Source organism: Thalassophryne amazonica, chromosome 7, assembly GCF_902500255.1.
Source record: "Thalassophryne amazonica chromosome 7, fThaAma1.1, whole genome shotgun sequence".
Taxonomy (NCBI): domain Eukaryota; kingdom Metazoa; phylum Chordata; class Actinopteri; order Batrachoidiformes; family Batrachoididae; genus Thalassophryne; species Thalassophryne amazonica.
The window spans coordinates 9,035,041-9,059,351 of NC_047109.1; the positions used below are offsets into that span (position 1 = coordinate 9,035,041).

General features: G+C 40.1%; 1 protein-coding gene across 3 annotated transcripts in view; it reads left to right on the top strand.

The window, feature by feature from the left end:
* The window catches only part of oxr1a (oxidation resistance 1a), a 668,289-nt gene that overhangs the window by 538,780 nt on the left and 105,198 nt on the right, over nucleotides 1-24,311 (top strand). For all 3 annotated transcript variants that reach the window (XM_034173809.1, XM_034173811.1, XM_034173810.1), the window contains 2 exons: nucleotides 6,221-6,328; nucleotides 19,184-19,297. In XM_034173809.1, the coding sequence (XP_034029700.1) occupies nucleotides 6,221-6,328; nucleotides 19,184-19,297 (222 nt within the window). The remainder of the gene's footprint in view (nucleotides 1-6,220; nucleotides 6,329-19,183; nucleotides 19,298-24,311) is intronic.

Here is a 24,311-nt window from a genome sequence, read left to right on the forward strand (position 1 = left end):
CTGTCCATTTCAAATGAGCTTGTGCTCAGAGAAGCCGGCAGTGTTTCTGGATGTTGTTGATGTATGGCTTTCGCTTTGCATGGCAGAGTTTTAACTTGCACTTGTAGATGTAGCGACAAACTGTGTTAACTGACAATGGTTTTCTGAAGTGCTCCTAAGCCCACGCAGTAAGATCCTTTACACAATGATCTCGGTTTTTAATGCAGTGCCGCCTGAGGAATCGAAGGTCAACATTCAGTGTTGGTTTTCGGCCTTGCTGCTTACGTGTAGAAAGTTTTCCAGATTCTCTGAATTGTCTGATTATATTATGGAGTGTAGATGATGGAATCCCTAAGTAATAAATAATTGAATGGTGAGAAACATTGTTCTTAAACTGTTGGACTATTTTTTTTTTTTTTTTTTTTTTTTTGCGCAGTTGTTCACAAAGTGGTGATTCTCGCCCCATCTTTGTTTGTGAACCATTGAGCCTTTTGGGGATGCTCCTTTTATTCCCAATCATGACACTCACAATTAGTGTCCTCAGTTCCCAAACGATTATTGAGTGTTGTTAGAAGGAAAGGTGATTTAACACTGCTTTTTTGAAATGTGTTGCAGGTATCCATTTCAAAATTAGCAAATATTTGCACAAAAACAATAACGTTTATCAGTTTGAACATTAAATATCTTGTCTTTGTGGTGTGTTCAATTGAATATAGGTTGTAGAGGATTTGCAAATCGTTGTATTCTGTTTTTATTTACATTTTACACAATGTCCCAACTTCATTGGAATTGGGTGTGTAAAACATGTCGGGGGGACAGAACTGGAGCCAAAATGTGACCCATGATAGGGATAAAATATTTAGATTTGTAGTTATTTACATGGACTCTTTTCATGTAAAATCATTAGTTAAGACTGCAGCTGTGCTACGGTTATTTTTGCACAGTTCACGTTACATGTCCGACACATTGTCATTAAACTGTGTTCTAGGTCACGTTAGTGGGCATCTGTGATCTTCACACACCGGTGTGTCTCAGTTGTAGGCCACGACCTTCAGCCGTGCATATTGTGTCAACATCAGCACAGCCATATGTCCAGGACTTTGTTAATTTAGCAATCATGAGTTTCCATAAGAATACACACATTCTTCAAGCTTGGTTTCCTAAATCTCTTTCTTAATGCAGAAAGAGTTGTATGCTTTTGATCAAACCACCAGCCTGCACACTCTGCGCCATTATCACAAGCTGCGCCATCCAGTTGACTAAATAAGTCACTGTGAATACTTGTGCTAATGGATGTGTGCTTTGTTTATCTTTGCTTGCCTCATGAAGCCAAAGTTTCTGAGAATAGCTCGGTGGTTTGGTGTCATCCAGTACACAAATATTTGTTTTCCTACCTCCATCTCCGAATTTTTGGAAGGGTTTTTGTCATGAATTAGTGCTTGATTCTGCTGTAATGCAGCATTACATGCAATAACATCTCAGTTTTACTTCAAAATGACTTCTCATTTGTTACCTGGCAACAAAAGTGTCTGGTCCTCCTTATTATTGTTTACTGTGAAAAGTTTCACCGTTTGCAAGCTGCTGCTTCTCGTGCTCGATGGTGTGTGTCACATGTTTTCTGCTCATCTTCCTAACATCTGTTTCTCAGGTTGCGTCTGTCTGTCTGTCTGTCCCTACAGTAATATCCTTTTGGAAAGAGTTGGTCTTGTGAAGAATGTGCAGGAGTTGTCGTTCCTAGGGGTTTTCCATAGATCTGTTTGCATAGTGAAATCTGCACACATACACACGTTGCCATTATTCCAGCCTAATTATACACGGTTCAGGGTCAGCGCTGTCTGTGCAGGGTCTCATGGCTCTCTTCCTTCAGCTCATTTTTTTTTCCACATCTTCCTTGATTCTCAAACGTGTGTCATTTCTGACGTGGTTGTCATCCTTACTTGCTGGGTAGAGCATCCCACCAGGCATGTTAGATGCTTAAATAGTTCTGACACGTGGAGCAGCTCTCTGTTGTATGGACACTAACGGGTAGAGACAAGCAGCTGCACCTGCGTCATGCTGCAGGGTGCAGCAGCTGAGCACAGGGTGGAGCCACTTGATAAAGCTCAACTAACATGAATTGCAGCCTCCTCTTCTTCTTGTTTGTGCAGTCAATATTATCCAGGATCTTGTACTTTAAACCGGATCTATATTCTCTGTGTTGACAAGAATCCCAGTCCTTTAAAATAGCCTTTGAAGTCCTGTTCTTACTTTCATGGATATGCATCCTGGAAGGTCACAGTTTGAATTCATAGAAAACCTTGAAGGGTACAGGAGGGTTTCTGTAGTACTTAAGGATGCACTGTATTTTGGTAATCCCTTACGTTGGCGTAGAGTCTAAGGTTTCCGTACGTGCTGTAACCTCACCGGGAGGTTTTCCGTAGTCGGCATGGTTGTGCTAAAGTTTTACTGCAGAAGTGCTGTGGTGTTTTTTTTCTATATATTGCATGGTTCAAGCCCCGTGCATTACAGCTTCAGACCATGTACTAAATCACATTCACAGCCAACTGTGACCTTCACACACCGGTTATCAGCCATGACCTTCCAAAAGTATGTGCTTGAAAGTGAGAACAAGGCTTAAGAATCAGATAGATTCTGATGGTGACCGTCTCAGATTTTCTTTAAACTTGGGTCACAGGAACTGCCTACCACCAAATGAATACACTTTTTATTTATTTATTCGTTCATTATTTATTATTGTGGCAAAAAATTACCAGCACTGGCTTTAGTAGAGGTTATTAAAGGTCACAACCAAAAATGTCTGAAATGTTAAATTTAGTGGCCACCTGGCTGTGGCAGATAGTTTGCTATTTTTGGGAAGTGGAGAGACACCATGTATCTACCTGGGTGGTTGTCATCCAAGACCCAAGATTGTTCCATGATGTGGTCAATGCTCCCACAGCAGATCTGACTTGGGCTGAAGATCTTTGGATTTTCGACAATTTGTTGAGCTTGCTGGTTTTTGTTTTGTTCAGTGGTGAGCACAGTTCTAATCTGCTAAGCGCTAATTATCGAAGATAATGTTTTCATTATTGGATTAGCTTTTCAGATAACTTTGAAAACCATTGTCGGACTAATTATCTTCCGATAAGTTTTGGTCTGATAATTTTTAGACAGCTAACGTATTTTTGCAGGCCTATTGTGCCTAAAACTCTCGTGAATATATTATGAGTTTATAGATGTTGTTATTGTGTTTGTTTTATGTAAAAATGCCAGAAGAAGCTCAGGGTGCTCCTCCATTATTTTCAATTAGAATCATTGCAATCGATTCCTGTTTGCTATTTAGAGTCCTACTTATGTCAAACACAGTCTGTTGTCTTTGTTCCAGAGTAATATATATAAGATGTCTGAAATTCAGTTTGCGTTTATTAAATTCCACGTAGCAGACATGGATTATCTGGAATTTTGTTTTGGCAAGTTTTCACATCTCTACTGCCATCTACTGGCCAGTAGTTTTCATGGCAGTATTCGCCCTAAAGCTGTGCAGACACTGTACGATATTTTCAATCCTTGTACACTGCTCTAGCTCAAACTGTACGACAGAACTGCACAGTGTAAAAGTTCAGAGCACACAATTTATGTTCTCACACTATATGGCCCGATGCTCTGATGCAATCTGACTGCTCACATTGGGCCTCATGTATCAATGTTGCGCACTTGTGGTGTAAATTTACGGCGTAAACGTGAAATACACCAAAGTCGCCGTGACATGTATCAAGCAGTGCGCACCTGCCCATTTCTGGCGTATGCCTGACGTGATCTTGATAAATGCGGTGGGTGGAAACGATCGTAATTATAATAAACACGCCCATAAATATTCAGACTCCGCTTCAGACACACCCTCATTTTACAACATGGAAACCGGGAAGACGGCAATGAAAAAGAACTCCACCAATCACGACGCGTGCCAATAGAGCGTCAAAAGCAGCCGTCGTATTAATTGTTTTGTAGCATAATCAAAAAAGTGTTACAGTGGTCCCTCGTTTATCGCGGGAGTTACGTTCTAAAAAATAGCCCGTAATACGCGAAACCGTTTTGGCGTACACCCCATAAACACTCAAATATCGCCGTACGCAACGTTGATACGTGAGGCCCATTGTACGTTCAAAAACCACGTCGGACTCTTGTTTCCAGAAGCAAAACGTAAACGGAAGCTTTTTTTTTTTCAAACTTTATTTACATTTCTTCTTTTTACAAAACTCTCAATGGGAGACATCAAAGTAAAAAAAAAAAAACAATACAAGACTTTACATGAGTTGAAGAAAGGGGGGAAAAAGAAACAGAAGCTGCTCTCCCAAAGAGATGATCACTGTTTACGCTCTCTCCAATTCCGCATCGGTGTTTGCACATGCACAGTGTGAGAAGTTAGACGCTTGTAGTGCTTCAGCAGAGGGATACCCTCATGACGGCCAACCAGAATATCAAACAGGTTTGATTTTCATCCAACCATACGATTGCCGATCAGGAGGTGGTCGTGAGAGGTTAAACGCACCTCGTTACTGCATGTATACTACACAATACAGGACGCATGATTAAGCTGAAGCTCGACACGATCCAAAAAATTCTCGCACGAGTGAAAAATCGGCTGAAAAAGGGCCAAAACTTGCACAGTGTAAGCCCAGCTGAAGTACTGAGCATCTGGGCACTAGTCGTTGGCAGTGTTCTATTTATTTTGACACTGGTTATCTAATTACAACTTAGCTTTTTTTTTTTTCTTTGAAAATGCCTTTTTTTTTTCTTCAAATAAAAAAATGGCATATTTTACCAAAGCACATTTATCTGTAAACACCAACACACGACACGCCTCACATTAATGTGTTGGTTTACATAGAATGAATGAGTCAACCAATCACTGTTAGCGGAGGCACGTTTTACCCATAATTCCTTTGCCATCTGTCTGTGTTTGTTACAAAACTTCAGAATTAGTGCATTATTCAACATTAAAAGATATGTTATATTTTAACTTTGTGCAAATGACAGAATTGACATTAATGGAGTTATTCTATCAGTACTGATTTTATTTATAAACCAAACCATAAGTCAGCACTGCTTTATTTTCCAAGACCTCCGCCTCACGGCAACGCTGTTATTGAGTAGAGTCAACCTTCGCTGCTTTGCTCAACTCCTTCGCTGCTGGAAGCTGTGTAGTAAACAGGAGCTTCCAGCAGGAGGGTGTTGTTTGGGTCTGTAGTTGCCTTTGATGCTACCAGAAGCGATTGTGGTGTTAAAACTCAAAATCAGCTTGTTAGTAGTTGCAAATGTACTGGAGACAATACTGGAAGTGATCAGTTATCGGTTATCTGTAGCTTCCGATAAATTTTTGGGTGGTTTATTGGTTTGGCTTTATAAAAGATAACTTTTCAGTTAGCTGATTATCTGTTATCGAAGCTAATTTTTTGGTTAGCTGTGCCCACCACTGGTTTTGTTTTTGTTTGGTGGGGGGGGTTGGTCATTTTTCTCACGCTGCTCTGACCATTAGACAGCTTCATGATGGTACACAAGGGGATTAAAAAAGTGATGTTTCATCTTCCGTTTGCCAAAAGGCATATGGGAAACCCAAACCCAAATTTGATCTGTGTTCCTATTTTTGAGTTCTTCTTTTACTTCTCTCCAGCATGAAGCTGGGAATGGCGATCCAACAACTGTCATAGGTGTCTTGGTGGCTTCCCTCACTAGTCTCTTTCCAGCATGATCACTCAGTTTTTGAGAACCGCCTACTTGACACAGATTTACCATCCAGCAACATACTGTTTGTATTTCTTAACGATTCATGCAAATGAAGTCCAACACATATTCAGTGATTCTGAAATGTTCATGTATTCATCATCTGAAAGTGATGGTTTAATCTTTATATTCAGAATAAATTGTCCCTGTTTGAACAATTTTTTTTTTTTTTTTTTGTAATGTGTGGTAGTCCTTACATGCAGGATTGGATCCACGTAAACAATTGAAATGAAGTTGACCACACAAAACATGAAATATCTTTAGCTCATGCTGCTGGCAATGAAATAGAGGTCAAAGTAAATGTCAGGATCTGTCTGTATGCCTGTCTGTTTTTCTGTCTGTGTATGTCCGTTTGTCTGTCTGTCTTTGTGAGTTGTTTTTTTTTTTTTTTTCATTTTTATACTGATGTTAAAGTTTCTGAAGCAGAGCTGTGATATTTATTTGTTCGTTTTTCTGTCCTCTCTCTTGTTATGTGGCCCAGGTGGAATTGCGGGACACGTTGAACAGCATTGCACTCAAGTTTGACACCACACCCAACGAGCTGGTTCAGCAGAACAAGCTGTTCTCCCGAGCAGTGGTGCCTGGCCAGGTGTGAACCGCTGTGCACGCCGTCACTGACATTTCCTGCTGCATCACTCCATCAGTGCCTCGATCTCACATTAACAAAGCGTTTCCAGCACACAGCAGCAATACGAGCCTTCATTTGCATCACATTTAGGGGAACGTCGACCTTTTCTCTCAAGAGGGTACATCCATTCCTCTGCTTGCCTTCTCGGAGCAACTTGCCGACTCACTCCTCATACTACGTTTATCTCCATTCTCACGTAATTGCCCGCTGATTACAGCATCACCTGTCTCATTGGGTTGCAATTTGTTGCAAAAGTCCCTTTTTGCATCCGAAAATGTGATGCTTAAATTCTCCTGCAGAAGGTTTAATGCTGATGTGGCTCCAGCTCTCCAGCTTTAGCCTGCTTATTTTGCATCTGCCGAAATGAACCATACATTGTTTAAAATGCCCACAGTGTTATTTTGTCTTTGTTTTTTCTTGGTGTCACTATGAAATCCAGTTGAATGGAGAGGCTGCGTTCGCCAAATCTGTCAGCATTCCCCTCTGAATTCTCAGCAAACAATGCTGAGTTGAGCTGCTTCCAAACAGTCGGGTGGCACTGAACTGAATTCGTTTCTCATCTTCCAAAGCATTAGCACGGTGACAAAAACAGTACCCTTTTTTTACATGACAGCTGTAGCAGGATTTAGACATTTAAAGTGTTAAATTTGATTTCAGAATATATGAATTGCATCAGAAATTCTGCAGCAATTCAGTGGCTTAGTGATTAAAAAAGGTTTGTCATCCATCCTGCACCTTTCAGAATTACTAATCTGGATAAACTAGTTCAGGATTCAGAATCAGGGTCTCACTGCTGAATGCTTTCTAGGTCAAAGGTCACAGAACATTATTACGTTATGTTCAAATTCTGTATTCATCACAAACACAACATTCATAGTATTCATGTGACAGTGACTTTGTGAAAATACAATAAAATAAAGTACAGGAAAATAAAGTATAATACAACTAGGTAATAGTACCTGTGAACACAAAGAGTAAGGGTTACAGAAATTGACCCCAGTGACTTTGACCTTCTGTCAAATGATTGAGTAGGGACGGGAACTAATGAGATCAAACTGTCAGAAAAACACGTTGTAATTGATAACATACAAAACAATCCAAAATGATTGAAAAAATTTTACCTGGATCTCGATTACCATCCTTATGATTGATTTCTGGCTGACCTTGCTATAGGGCAAAGAGTGTGCCATTGGTGTGCAAGATTGTTACAGATCATCCAAAGCACCTGTAGTGCAGCAGATTAGAGAATATTTACAGAAGAATCTTTCAAATGGTGATACAAGAACCAAATTTGGCACAAATACTTCTTAGACATTACTCTTTTGAAAAAGCAGACTATCCACTTGATTTTTCAATAGGCAGCTAGGTCGGGGTCATTGAAGAATTCACAGGGGTCAAAAATAAAAGATGCTCCAATCATATTGAAAACTATACCATACCATACTATGTGCCTGATCATAAAGATTCCAAAATGGTATAGTTTGGACTATCTTTGACTTAATGTTATGAAGTTATGGGGTTCCTCTTTATGCATTCGGCCCGCTGCTGCCAAAAAAAAAAGTTTCACTTACTTTTCACACACAATACAAACAATGGCAGAGGAAGGCACTTTTCACTCATGGTTTCATTTATAAACAAAACTAATTCCGGACAGTTTACAACATTAACAGCAACTCTGTCATTTTTACAAAGTGAAAATATCGCCCATATCTTTTAAAGTAATGCGCTAATTCTGAATGTTTGAGCGTTAACTGACACACGCGCCAAAAGGCATTATGGGAACTGAGTCCCCTCTCATCACCTCCCCCGTCAAAATGCATTGAGCACTGCCATCTACTGGATGGGAGTGTGAATAGCGACCAATGTGATTGTTGGTTGCTATTCATTGTGCTGAATCACACTTCACAAACAGAATTTTCAGTTTTGCAAATGCCTTTTTCTTACAAATAAAAATAATGACATTTACAAATACACATTTATTTGTAAAAGCCAATACACAAGTTACAAATTGGAAATTTGTGTTTGTGCATCGCAAAACATGTGCAAATCAAGGACTATTTGTAGCTCACCCTCTGTGCATTTGCAGGTATTAATGAGACAAATTTAACTCCATAAATATTTCACTTAAAAATAACAATTAAAGATTTGCATGTACACACTGTCTTTAAACCAAACACACTGTCGATCGCTGCTGCAATGTATTATGGGAGTTCAGTGTTTGTTTTTAAATTATTACTATAGTACATGTTAGTTTAGCAGTGTTGTTAGTGTTATAGATTTGTTGTGTTTTTATAGTTCTAGGAGTATTGTTAGTTTGATGAAGAGTTATGTTGTGACCATGAGTGAAAAGTGCATTGTGTTTGATCTCTTGTGCCACTGTCTGTTGTTGTTGCATGTTAAAAGTAAATGACACTTTTTTGCAGCAGCCAGCAGCCACCCCGAAACCCCTTCTGTTGGGGGAGGGCTGAGCTCCTCACAGCGGCCTGACTGTTGACAGGACACAACAGGAGCTTATGTTTGATTTTAGCATTTACAGATGTTTTTGACCGTTAAGTTTTACTCACTATGCCAGCAAAAAAAATGTGAAATTAACCTTTGTCACCGTTTTTGCTGTTTTTACCCCATAACTTCATAGCATTCAATCAAAGATAGTCCAAACTATACCTTTTTGTAATCTTTATGATCAGACAGATAACGTGGTATACTTTTCAATATGATTGGAGCATCTTTTAATTTTGACCCCTGTGCAATTCTTCATTGACCACTACTTGGTGTTATGGTTAGAACCACCAAGGAGCAAAGAACTGGACCCCAGATGCAGGCAGCAGACACAGAGGGTTTGTGAAATAACCAACTGTTTATTTTCTGAGTAACAGTTCAGAGCAAACACAGTCCCAAACACAAAAATACTGCAACAGTGTAACAATGAGAATAAAGTTCCAAAATAACCAGAATTCAAAAATGCAGCAGCAGTTTTTCAATAAGGTGATAAAATCCAAAATAATCAAAATCCAAAAATGCAGTAGCAGTCTTTCAGTAAGGTGACAAAATCCAAAAGCAGATAGTCTAAGAGTGACCATAACAAAGCGTCCATTGCCAAAAGGGGCAGAGAGAGCACTCCCTAATTAATGACAAGAAAATCCAAAACAAAAGAACTTCTGTCCAAAGAGACAATGAGGGCAAACCACTTTAAGAAACAAAGACTTAAATTGTGCTCAGGCAAACAAAAAGAGAAAACCAATAACAAAAGTCTACTGTCAAAAGAGACAGTGAGAACACTCCATACAAAAACATCCAGATAAGTGACAACGAAATCTATGTGAAAAGTACGAACAAAAAGCAACTGACAAAAAGTGAACATTGAGGATTGGCACTTATTACAAAACAACGACGTGGATAGATTAGACAGGTGACGGAGGACTCAGGAAGACATTACAAAATGTAATCGGCCTGCGCTGAACTGAGACAAGGATGGGACTTAAAAAAAAAAAACAACTAATCTGAAACCACCAGTGTAATAATAAAAAGCGGAATGAAACCCGCATGTGGGACTGGAGTGAAGACGGGAAAATAAATGACAGCAGACTTAACTAGAAAAGTGAGGGAATCAATAAGTGCACAAAAGCTGAAATAACCCAACAACCTGAATGGAAAAAATATCAGAAAATGAAACAGTGACAACATCAAGACAATATAAAAATCACAGGGAGAAAATAAAGATCAACACACCCCGAAGGAGTGCACTGCGAACCTGAGAGGCGTGATCCTCTAACAGCTGACAGAGCCACCCGTTGTCAGAGTTTCCTTGACAACCAAGCACGGTGACCCCGGAGCAAACCTACCAAGTGACAGCAGAAGGAGACAGAGGGGTAAGAGGCACAAAACATACACACAGCATTTTCCACATGTAGGGAAGATCAGGAAAACCTCACATGCATTCATTCATACCAGAAAGGACATGGATATTACAGACGTGGAAGCCGGTGCAGGACAAGAGAGGAGGAGCAAGTCACGGGGACAGGACAGGTGAACTGTGATCAAAGGACATAACAGCAAAAGACACCAAAACCCCCTAAACAGACGACAACCCAACACTTGGTCGCCTATTGAACAATCAAGTGAATAGTCTGTTTTTTCAAAAGAGTAATGTTGAAGGAGTACTTGTGCCAAATGTGATGCTTGTATCACCATTTGAAAGATTGTTTCAGATATTTGCTGCATTACTGTGAGGACTAGACCAACAAACAGCCAGAACTTCGACCCCAATGACTGATCTTTGACAGATTTAACTACTGGACAATTGCGGAACCCACCTTTTTATGTGTTTGCCACATTTGATGCAAATCAGAGTGAAAAACTGAATATGACCTTTGACACACACACATACACACACACACACACACACTGTGATTGATCTTTATTACATTTAGCTTTGCTGGGCAATTCCAGAACCTACTTATGTATGTGTCAAGTTTGGTGGACATGGGAGTGAAAAATTAAAATTTTGACTTTTAACCCCGATGACCTTGACCCTTTAAGGACAGTTCCGTGGTCACTTTTCATCCACATGCCAGGTTTGATAGGAAACTAACAAATGACCTGGGAGGAGCATAGGAACAACCAGATAAATGCTGCCCAAAAGATAGAGTATGATTTTTAGCTATGGGGCTCTATCTTGATGAATTATAGCTTATGGTCTAAACCTGCAAGTGCATTAGGGGCATGTCCTACTCCACATTCTTTACATGGTTCATAATCTGAGTACAAAGTAAGGTGCACGGCACAAATCAAATTTATTCATTTATATAGCACCAATTCACAATGGGGTCACCTCAAGGTGCTTCACAGAACACAACTTGAAAAACAGAACAAAATTAATTAAAATATTAAAAAGTATAACAAAAGAATAAAAAGACACAATCACATACAATACTAACGATAAAACAGGGAAAAAAGATGGGTCAATCTGGACTTAAAAATCTGCACAGAGTCCAACTGCTGTATCTGCGCCCGGAGATCGTTTCACAGAGCCGGGGCACAATAAGAAAAGGCTCTGTGACCTGCAGTCATTTTATTTACCCTAGGAACACACAGCAGTCCTGCACCCTGCGAACGCAAGGCCTGAGCCGCACATAGAGCTCAACCAGGTCAGCCATGTAGGGAGGTGCCAGTCCATGAACAATTTTATAGGCCAGTAACAGCACCTTAAAATCTGATCTCAGAGAGACAGGAAGCCAATGAAGAGATGCCAGAACGGGTGTAATGTGGTCATCCCTTCTGCTTTGTGTCAGAAGTCTGGCAGCAGCATTTTGAACCAATTAAAGACCCCTAATGCTGGATTGCAGTAAACCAGAAAATAGAGCATTGCAATAGTCCAATCTAGAAGAGATGAATACATGTATGAGAGTCTCAGCATCAGCCATAGACAGGATGGGACAAATATTCGTTATATTTCGCAGATGGAAGAAAGCAGTCCTCGTAATGTCTCTAATGTCATTGTAATCCCCTAATCTCGTTGTACTATGCAGACTGTGTTTGCTGTGTATAATGACAATAAAGGCTTTCTATTCTATTCTAATGTGTAGGTCAAAGGACAACAGAGGATCGAAAATTACCGCAAGGTTCCTCACTTCGTCCGTATGATGTATAACACACAAACCTAGACTAAGCGCTAACTGGTCAAATTGATGCTGATGTCTCGCTGGACCAAGAACCATTGTTTCAGTCTTATCAGAGTTTAAAAGTAGGAGGTTACTAGACATCCAGCTTCTCACTGCTGCAAGGCAGTCTTCTAAAGATTTTATGTGAGTGAGATTACCAGCAGTTATCAGCATGTACAATTGCGTATCATCATCATAAATATGTAAGTCAATCCCAGAACATTGCAATATATGCCCAAGGGGTGCTACATAAAGGGAGAAATGCAGGGGCCTAAAATGGATCCCTGTGTAACCCCAAATTTCATGTCACTAAGGTTAGAAGTAGTGTTATTATGCAAAAAACAGTGAGAACGACTGGACAGGTATGACGTCAACCACGCAAGGGCACTTGCAGCAGATCAAAGCACTGCTTCGATCTGCTGCTTCGTTGGTTCATTGTTTTATGTCATTTTATCTAAATTTTCCCCCCTAAAACCCCAAAGAGCATATGTCGGTGAGTAATATTTACCTTTTTTATGTTAAACCGACCTGTTATGGTCTTCTGAAACAGTTGATAGATGTATTTTATAACTTAAAAACAGGACCAATGCTAACACGTTAGCATGTCTATGGCGTTTTCAGTGTTAAAGTTAGCATTAAGCTGTTCGCATCTCAGCATGTTTGTGTGCATTTGTTTTCTGTATAATAATTAATGGTTCAGTGTTCGTTGTCATAAAAGAGTGAAATTGTAATTTTTTAAATGTATTTTTTGTTCATATATTAATAATAATAGCACCAACAACAATAATAGTAATAACTAATAATGCTACAATACAATTTTAGAGAAAGAAACAAAAATAATCTGATGAAACAAAACACAACAGAGAAGATAAAACCAACTAACAATGAAAATAAATAAATATAGAAATAAATAATTGTTTCCTGTGAACACCTAGTGACTCTTACACTTACACTTCATCCCTGTTTTATTTAAGTTTAATGATAATTTGTTTCGGTCAAACCATATTTTCAATTCATTAATTTCTTCAGTGATTTCGTCCAGAACTATCTGCCAAGCTAGAAAACTGCTGCATCCTAGTAAAAGCAGAATACTACTGGAATGAATTTGAATAAGGAAAGTTGGGGGGTTTTTTTCTCACCAAAATGGATGCTGCACTCACTACAGTTTATTGTCTGGAATAGCCCCAGATTGCATTTCAGAGCTTTTAGAATTCAAACATTTTTGTGCAGGTGGTGTTGGGGGGTGGGGGGTAATTTTGGGTTTCAGCTTTTTTGTTTCTTTACCACTTTCATCCCTGAATATGTCAATCGTGAGTCACTTTTGTGCGGATTAAAGTCACTAACTGGGACTCCTGTCTTGTTGCGAGAAAGAAATGAGAATCGTTCTCCATTTTGTTCACACAACTCCAAATGCTGCGCGGCTCTCATCTCAAGTTAGAATGATAGAGTCCAGTTAGAATTAATAAGTTCAAAGCGAAACGCCGTTTAAGTCAATTGACACCTCTTTCCAAATGTTGTAATACAAACAAACTGCAATCGATCAAAATGTTTTTTCCTCCCAAAACGAGACTTCCTGCGCTAACGTGCAGCAGCTGGCTGAGCTCAGCTCAGAGGTACGGAGAGACATCCATGCCAAAATGTCTGAAAGGAAATGCTTTTGACAAAAACTACAGGTTTTGTTTATTTTTATTTATGTCCAGAGATTAAGGATCCAGTGACCAATTTAAAATGTTGTTGACATAGAAAACCTGTAAAGCCTACTTTTAGTACACAGAAAATTTGCAAGAGGTATCGATAAGGGAATCGATAAGGAATCGGATCAATAAGCGGAATCGATAATGGCATCGATATCGATAAAATCTTATCAATACCCATCCCTACTGAGATCTAACAGCACCAAAATCATAGTAGTGCCTAGTGAGATACTATCAAATTCTGTAAATCTAGGTAACACCTCAGTGGTAGCACCCACCTCCACAGCAGGGTGCAGTGGCTTGGCCAAGGCGTACTGAGATATGCTCAACCTAATGTCTTCTACTTTCTTCTCAAAATAATCCAAGAAATCCTGTACAGAGAGCGACTGATAGCTCTCCCTTTCATGGTAGCTGTCCATGAATGAGAATTGCAACCGTGTCAAACAAAAACTTTGAGTTATGCTTATTTTTATTGATCAAATCAGAATAATAGGTCCACTTTGTAGCCAGTAGTTGATGCTTATAATCTATGATAGCATCACACTACGCAAGGTGGAACACATCTAATTTCGAGCTATGCCATTTCCTTTCCAAACCTCTGGCCTTCTGCCTGAGGTCACGCAAGTAACCGCTGAACCAAGGTAACTGGGCCTTGGGAAGGCATGGCCTTAATAGAGGAGGCACAATCTTATCAAGTGTAGTTTTGAGCGCTGAATTTAAGATATCCGCTAGACTGTCTAATGATTGAGCATTCTCCAAACTCGAAGCTAAAATATCAGGCAGTCTAGCTTCGAGTTCAGTTATAGTTGAGGGTTTAATGCTTCAGCGCAGTAATAGACAAGGTTGTTGCTCCACTAAATGCAGCAGTGTACATGTAAACCTAATAAGTGAGTGGTCAGAGACCACTGATGCAAGAGGCAAGATGTCGATATTCATGACAGCAAAGCCACGTGCGAGAACTAAATTCAGTGTGTTTCCACTGATGTGTGTCAAGTCCTGAATGCATTGCTGGAATCCTAATGCATCCACGATTTCCATAAATGATTTGCAAAGGGGATCAGAGGGCTTATTTATATGAATGTTAAAGTCACCAATAATTAAAATGTTATCCGCACTAGTTGACATGCTAGAGATGAACGCACCAAATTCATCTAAGAATTCAGAGTATGGGCCAGGAGGCCTATAAACAGTGACAAAATAACACAACTGATTTCCATACTTCTGACGGTCTTGCTGTTGTGCGAGGTCTGTTAGAAAACTATCCGACCTTTTTATTTTTTGCAAAAACCATATGGATTTGAATCACGTGTGATTGCATCAGCCAAGCTTGAACCTTCGTGCGCATGCGTGAGTTTTTTCACGCCTGTTGGTTGCGTCATTCGCCTGTGAGCAGGCTTTGAGTGACCACTGGTCCTCCCCCCTCAGCGGATTTTCATTGTCAGGAAAATGGCTGAACGGCTGGAGCAGCAATGCATCAAATTTTTCCAGAAACTGTGAGAGACAGCCAGGTGGACACCATTCAGAAAATTCAGATGGCTTTCAGGGACGATTTTATGGGCATCACACAGATTAAGGAGTGTTACAGCCGGTTTAAAAATGGCGCACAATGGCGGAGGGCGTGCCGCGCTCCGAGCGGCGATCGACAGGCTGAAACGGCCAGATCATTTCCAAACTGAATGCTGTGTTGATCCGGGACGTCGTCTGACTACCAGAGAAATGGCAGAAAAGGTGGACATAGCACTTTTCCGGCACATTCCACTGTTAAAGGAGATTTTCTCATGAAAACAGGAGCGGAGGAATTCGCCACAGAGCCGCTAATGGCGCGGAACGAAAGCATCTCCATGTTGGTCTCACAGGACATGTTGTGGCATGCCCAGATCTTCGACAATTTCTCGGATACTCACTCAACTGAAAAGCCACCCAAAGCCGTCTGAATCTTCCGAATGGTGGAAGAGCTGGGCATGTCCCGTGAGACTTCCAACACGGAGGTGCTTTTTGTTCTGTGCCATTACTTGGCTCCGTCCTGACGCGTGAATTCCGCCGCACGTCTTTCATTACAAAATCTCCTGTAACAGTGTAATGTGCCGAAAAAGTGCTATGTCCACCTCTCTTGCCATTTCTCTGGTAGTCAGACGACGTCCCGGATCAACACAGCCTTCACTTTGGAAATGATCTGGTCGTTTCAGCCTGTCGATGGCCGTTCAAGCACGGCGCGCCCTCAGCCGCTGTGGGCCGTCTTTAATCCGGTTGTAATGCTCCTTAATCTGCGTGATGCCCATAAGATCTTCACTGAAAGCCATCTGAATTTTCCGAATGGTTTCCACCTGGCTGTCTCTCACAGTTTCTGAAAAAGTTTTGATGCAGCAAAGCGGCAGTCGCTCAGCCATTTTCCTGACAATGAAAATCCGCCGAGGGGGCTGCACCACTCCTCCCACAAAGCGTGCTCACAGGCGAATGACGCAACCGACAGGCGTGAAAAAACTCACGCATGCGCACGAAGGTTCAAGCTTGGCTGATGCAATCACACGTGATTCACACGTGGTTTTTGCAAAAAATAAAAAGGTTGGATAGTTTTCTAACAGACCTTGTATTTTTAAAGAAAACAGTTGTACAAGCTTTTATCAATTTTTCTTTCAATTGTGCCTAATTCCCAATATACATACTGTATTTATCTGACATCCAAATCTGTGTCTGTTTGATAGTTAGTTAATTATTTAGTCATTTTGGCGAAAAACTCAAAAACTGCACAGTCATTTTTTTTTTCATGCAACATCCAAAGTTACCTGAAGATGTGCAGTAAAATTTTCTAAGCAAAATTATAACTGTTTTTTAAGCACATTATAAATCCAATTGCTAACAATGGAGGCACTCAGCTCATGCTAATGTTAGGTGTGATGTCAGCGCCTTCACATCACACCTAACAGCAAGTTAGTGCACAGCCAATTATACAATAAATCACAAAAATTGTAACTTTTCAAAAATAAGGAAATGGTGCTGCAACACAATGACAGAATTTACCAATTATGGCGTGCAACTTGATTAAATATTTATATAATTTAGAAGGACCTTGGGATTTGTTTATCAGTATTTTCCCCAATAATTTTTCTAAGGAAAGTGATTCAGTGTATTACTGCCAAATTTGTCATCTGTGATCACAATAAAGTATATTTTACTTATCAATTCATATTTCATAAATACTATGAGTAAAGAAACTTACTAAAATGGTGATTATTTGAGAGACTTTAGATATTTCATTAATTTAAGGTAATAAATTTACCAAATATGTATTTTTATTTGGGGGGATTTTGATGCCATTATTGCACGAAGCGCTACTACGATCAACTTGGCATACTGATGTAACTATTGTAGAGATCTTGTTAATAATGTCACTTTAGGTCACACCTCTGACTTAATTTTTTTAGTTATTATTATTAATTTATGAAATCATTGCTCCCTTGTGTGAACCTTTTAAGGATCAACTCATATTTTAGTTTCAGTGTGCTTTTATTTTGTGGTGATCTTAAATGTTTTAATGCAGATGTAACCACCATGTATCTAACCTCTGGATAACTAGTGAGGAAAATAAGTATTTGAACACCCTGCGATTTTGCAAGTTCTCCCACTTAGAAATCATGGAGGGATCTGAAATTTTCATCTTAGGTCCATGTCCACTGTGAGAGACATAATCTAAAAAAAAAAAAAAAAAAAATCCGGAAATCACAATGTATGATTTTTTTAAATAATTTATTTGTATGTTACTGCTGCAAATAAGTATTTCAACACGTGAAAATCAATGTTAATATTTGGTACAGGAGCCTTTGTTTGCAATTACAGAGGTCAAATGTTTCCTGTAGTTTTTCACCAAGTTTTCACACGCTGCAGCAGGGTTTTTGGTCCACTCCTCCATACAGATCTTCTATAAATCTTTCAGGTTTGGAGTTTCAGCTCCCTCCAATGACTTTCTATTGAGTTCAGGTCTGGAGACTGGCCAGGCCACTCCAGGACCTTGATATGCTTCTTACGGAGCCCCTTCTTAGTTGCCCTGACTGTGTGTTTTGGGTCATTGTCATGCTGGAAGACCCAGCCATGACCCATCTTCAATGCTCTTACTGAGGAAAGGAGGTTGTTTGCCAAAATCTTGCAATACATGACCCCATCCATCCTCCCTTCAATACAGTGCAGTCGTCCTGTCACCTTTGCAAAAGAGCACCCCCAGAGTATGATGTTTCCACCCCCATGCTTCACAGTTGGGATGGTTTTCTTGGGGTTGTTGTCATCCTCTAAACATGGTAAGTGGAGTTGATTCCAAAAAGCTCTATTCTGGTCTCATCTGACCACATGACCTTCTCCCATGCTTCCTCTGGATCATCCAGATGGTCACTGGTGAACTTCAAACAGGCCTGGACATGTGCTGGCTTGAACAGGGGGACCTTGCTGCCCTGCAGGATTTTAAACCATGATAGCATCATGTGTTACTAATGTAATCTTTGTGACTGTGGTCCCAGTTCTCTTCAGGTCATTGACCAGGTCCTCCTGTGTAGTTCTGAGCTTTCTCAGAATCATCCTTACCCCACAAAGTGAGATCTTGCATGGAATCCCAGACCGAGGTAGACTAACAGTCATCTTGTGTTTCTTCCACTTTCTAATAAATAATCATAACAGTTGTTGTCTTCTACCAAGGGGCTTGCCTGTTGTCCTGTAGTCCATCCCAGCCTTGTGCAGGTCTACAGTTTTGTCCCTGGTGTCCTTAGGCTCTTTGGTCCTGGCTATGGTGGACAGGTTGGAGCGTGATTGATTGAGTGTGTGAACAGGTGTCTTTTATACAGGTAACAAGTTCAAACAGGTGCAATTAATACAGGTAAAGAGTGCAGAATAAGAGGGCTTCTTAAAGAAAAATTAACAGGTCTGTGTGAGCCAGAATTCTTGCTGGTTGGTAGGGGGTCAGATACTTATTTGCAGCAGTAACATTCAAATAAATTATTAAAAAAAATCATACATTGTGATTTCCGGATTTTTTTTTTTTTTTTTTAGATTGTCTCTCACAGTGGACATGCACCTAAGATGAAAATTTCAGACCTTTCCATGATTTCTAAGTGGGAGAACTTGCAAAATCGCAAGGTGTTCAAATACTTATTTTCCTCACTGTAAATGCTCTGTAATGCTTTTGCACCACTGCACGTTCCATCCACGTGTACTTTAAATGTAAACATGATAAAACCATGTTGCATTGAGTTCCTGTTGTTTCTCAGTCTGACACTTCCACTTGTCATGTCTGTGTATGTTCCCTGTTCTTCGAGGTGTTTCATATGGCTTCAGGTTATTTAGCTTGTTGAAAGTGTGACTGAGTTGTTTGTCAATTGTAGAAGGATTTTTTTTTTTACCCTCCTCATGGGAAAAAAAAAAAATGTTCTTGTGTGCAAAAGCAGTGTGTATGTAAATACAGACATGGATTGTGTTTGCAGGTTCTGTATGTTCCTGATCCCGAGTACGTCTCCAGTGTTGGAAGCTCCCCTTCCCTCAGTCCCATCAGCCCCCTGTCTCCCACTTCCTCAGAAGCTGATTTAGACAGGGTGACGGTATGTTGTTCACACCCTTGATGCACAGCGCCACACACCCACAGAATGTCACAGATTTGCCTTTTGACTCGAGCATGTGAAGATCATTAACTTAAAGCGATTACCTGCCAGGAAGTGTAATTCAAGTGATTACTGCTGTCAGGGAGGTTACATGTTCACCTGCCTGCTTTTGTTTCAGCGGGATTATGCAAAAACTAATTAACCAATTTTCACAAACACTGTATAAAAGTCTGCACCTACTTTGGAATAATAGCCATTATGTTATGGTTGTTATGGGTGATGTTATTTTTCATAAGAAAATGTATTAGTGGTAAGACGGTTTGTTTCCATAACAAGCGTAGATTTAATAATGGACAAAGACCAAAGTTTGTCATCTCAGGAAACTGCATGTCAGGTGGCAGATTTTGTTAAATACATCATTTTTGAGTTGTGCTCCCAGCCAAGTTGTCAGATTCAGGGTGGCGTGTCAAAATGTCAGTCATGAAAAGACTGCAGAGGCGCCGGCGTTTTCCTGAGGTCAGGATGTGGTGTTTCTGCTGACACTTTTATTATGGTCATACACTCCTCCACATTAAGTCCTGTACAGGCTCTGAGGCCCGTTGATGTCGGTGCTCATCATGGGATTCAGTAGTGTGAAGTGGGTGAGAGTCTACGACTCCCACCGAATGAAACATCATTCCATCTCAGGTTACTTTCCCAGCCAAGGCTGGTACCCATGTACACAGCAGGGTGGACGGAGACTATGCAGATAAAGTGTCTTGTGCAAGAACATAGACAGGTAGCATGACCAGGGTTTGAACCCAGGTCTACATATTGGCAATCAACTTGTATCATGCTGGGATACCTCCTTTGCTTGTGTGTGTGTGTGTGGGGGGGGGGGATTACAGTCTCTTTGGACAATATTACTGTTGTCTCTCCATCCTTTGCTCTCTCTCTCTCTTCTCTGGCCTGCAGTTTGTTCAAAGTTTTATAGATTTCTTTTTTTCTTTTATTTGTTTTTCCTTGACTCTTGTCCTCAGACAAATCAGTGGATGCTTCCTGAGGTGGGTTTCCATTATGCTCCAAATGGCACAATTTGAAGTAGCAAATTATATTCACAAAAAAAGTTGTCATGCTTGTATGAGATGGTTTTTAAGTCAATGTGAAAGACAAACACTTGTTCTGCTGTTACAGGTCGCATGCTGTATAGAAAGAGTCACATGACATTCTGATTAGAAGAAAAGACAGCGAGCTTATGAGCAATGATGTTACAGCAATATTGGGGTGAAAAGAAACAATAAAATGGCAAAATTTAGTGAAGCGCCCCATCGCTCGCCATGACTGCTGGAGTTACAGTTCTCGTGAGAGGACAAAACCCAGCTGGTCATAGAGGACACATGAGTTGTTTGCAGTTTTTTTTTTTTTTTTTTTTTTTTTTATTAGATTATATTAGAACTTAATAGAACTTTATTAATGGAAAGACTTCCTCAGGGAAATTCAGGTTCCAGCACATTGGACAGGGTAAGAAACACAGAGTATCAGAAGTAGAAGAATGGAGTGCATTTACGAGGGCTGTCAATAAAGTATAGGTCCTTTTTATTTTTTTCAAAAACTATATGGATTTCATTCATATGTTTTTACGTCAGACATGCTTGAACCCTCGTGCGCATGCGTGAGTTTTTCCACACCTGTCGGTGACGTCATTCGCCTGTGAGCACTCCTTGTGGGAGGAGTCGTCCAGCCCCTCGTCGGAATTCCTTTGTCTGAGAAGTTGCTGAGAGACTGGCACTTTGTTTGATCAAAATTTTTCTAAACCTGTGAGGAACATCGAAGTGGACACGGTTCGAAAAATTAAGCTGGTTTTCGGTGAAAGTTTTAATGGCTGATGAGAGATTTTGAGGTGATACTGTAGCTTTAAGGACTTCCCACGGAGCGGGATGTCGCGCAGCGCTCCCAGGTGCCGTCGTCAGCCTGTTTCAAGCTGAAAACCTCCACATTTCAGGCTCTATTGATCCAGGACGTCGTGAGAGAACAGAGAAGTTTCAGAAGAAGTCGGTTTCAGCATTTTATCCGGATATTCCACTGTTAAAGGAGATTTTTTTAATGAAAGACGTGCGGACGGATTGCAGCGTCGGCTCGCAGCCGCTGCGACGCTCCGCCATAGGAAAAACACCTCCATGTTGATAACCATTTGTAAAATCCAGGCGGCTTTTGATGGCTTTCAGTGGAGTGAGTATCTGAGAAATTGTTTAACAGCTGGGCATGTTAAGGCTTCCAACAGAGGTGGAGTTGGATACAGAAGTATCCACCAGATACTTTTTACAGTTTCTGCCTGGTTGTTTTTTTTTTTCCTTCTTCAAATGAAATATGGCCTTCAGACCCATCAGCACATTGCAGGGTTTAAGGTATTAAATGTACAGTAGTGTTCAGAATAATAGTAGTGCTATGTGACTAAAAAGATTAATCCAGGTTTTGAGTATATTTCTTATTGTTACATGGGAAACAAGGTACCAGTAGATTCTCACAAATCCAACAAGACGAAGCATTCATGATATGCACACTCTTAAGGCTATGAAATTAGGCTATTAGTAAAAAAAAAAGTAGAAAAGGGGCTGTTCACATTAATAATAGAAAACGGAAAACAATCATCAAAATGGATAGAATAATAACCGGAATGGCAAAGGCTCACCCATTGATCAGCTCCAGAATGATCAAAGACAGTCTGGAGTTACCTGTAAGTGCTGTGACAGTTAGAAGATGCCTGTGTGAAGCTAATTTATTTGCAAGAATCCCCCGCAAAGTCCCTCTGTTAAATAAAAGGCGCGCAGAAGAATTCAGAGTGTGGGGGTCGTCTCACAAACTGTCTGCGGCCCTTGGACCCAAAAAGAACAATTTTACTCTCATCAGTCCACAAAATATTCCTCCATTTCTCTTTAGGCCAGTTGATGTGTTCTTTGGCAAATTGTAACCTCTTCTGCACGTCTTTTATTTAACAGAGGGACTATGCGGTTGATTCGTGCAAATAAATTAGCTTCACACAGGCGTCTTCTGTCACAGCACTTACAGGTAACTCCAGACTGTCTTTGATCATCCTGGAGCCGATCAATGGGTGAGCCTTTGCCATTCTGGTTATTCTTACATCCATTTTAATGGTTGTTTTACATTTTCTTCCACGCGTCTGTTTTTTTTTTTTTTTTTGTCCATTTTAAAGCATTGGAAATCATTGTAGATGAACAGCCTATAATTTTTTGCACCTGCGTATAAGTTTTCCCCTCTCCAATCAACTTTTTAATCAGACTACGCTGTTCTTCTGAACAATGTCTTGAACGTCCCATTTTCCTCAGGCTTTCAACTAGAAAAGCATGTTCAACAGGTGCTGGCTTCATCTTTAAATAGGGGACACCTGATTCACACCTGTTTGTTCCACAAAATTGATGAAGTCACTGACTGAATGCCACACTACTATTATTGTGAACACCCCCTTTTCTACTTTTTTTTTTTTTACTAATAGCCCAATTTCATAGCCTTAAGAGTGTGCATATCATGAATGCTTGGTCTTGTTGGTTTTGTGAGAATCTACTGAATCTACTGGTACCTTGTTTCCCATGTAACAGTAACAAATATACTCAAAACCTGGATTAATCTTTTTAGTCACATGGCACTACTATTATTCTGAACACTACTTTGAAAATCCTTTTAGAACAACATTGTAAAGGAGAATCACTCATGCTGCTTAATCAACTGGAGCCACACTGCACTATATTCAAATTTTATTTTATTTTTTCCCCCTGGTGCTGTGCACTCTGAGGGCTCATGCACAAGAAAAGTAGAAAAGCTGCAGGTTGAAGTGCTGTTACAGGACTTTGAAGTGGCTTCAGCTCCGGTCCACGTCCCATCCTTGTGGCTCTTAAGACTACAACCCCTGGCAAAAAATATGGAATCACCGGCCTCGCAGGATGTTCATTCAGTTGTTTAATTTTGTAGAAAAAAAGCAGATCACAGACATGACACAAAACTAAAGTCATTTCAAATGGCAACTTTCTGGCTTTAAGAAACACTATAAGAAATAAGGAAAAAAAATTGTGGCAGTCAGTAATGGTTCCTTTTTTAGACCAAGCAGAGGGAAAAAAAAATATGGACTCACTCAATTCTGAGGAATAAATTATGGAATCACCCTGTAAATTTTCATCCCCAAAACTAACACCTGCTTCAAATCAGATCTGCTCGTTAGTCTGCATCTAAAAAGGAGTGATCACACCTTGGAGAGCTGTTGCACCAAGTGGACTGACATGAATCATGGCTCCAACATGAGAGCTGTTAATTGAAACAAAGGAGAGGATTATCAAACTCTTAAGAGGGTAAATCATCACACAATGTTACAAAAGATGTTGGTTGTTCACAGTCAGCTGTGTCTAAACTCTGGACCAAATACAAACTACATGGGAAGGTTGTTAAAGGCAAACATACTGGTAGCCCAAGGAAGACATCAAAGCATCAAGACAGAAAACTTAAAGCAATATGTCTCAAAAATCTAAAATGCACAACAAAACAAATGAGGAACGAATGGGAGGAAACTGGAGTCAACGTCTGTGACCGAACTGTAAGAAACCGCCTAAAGGAAATGGGATTTACATACAGAAAAGTTAAACGAAAGCCATCATTAACACCTAAACAGAAAAAAACAAGGTTACAATGGGCTAAGGAAAAGCAATCGTGGACTGTGGATGACTGAATGAAAGTCATATTCAGCGATGAATCTCAAATCTGCATTGGGCAAGGTGATGATGCTGGAACTTTTGTTTGGTGCTGTTCCAATGAGATTTATAAAGATGACTGCCTGAAGAGAACATGTAAATTTCCACAGTCATTGATGATATCCCCATATCATCAATGACACTGGGGAGATGGCTGTCATTACATCATCAATAAATGCACAAGTTTACGTTGATATTTTGGACACTTTTCTTGTCCCATCAATTGAAAGGATGTTTGGGGATGATGAAATCATTTTTCAAGATGATAATGCATCTTGCCA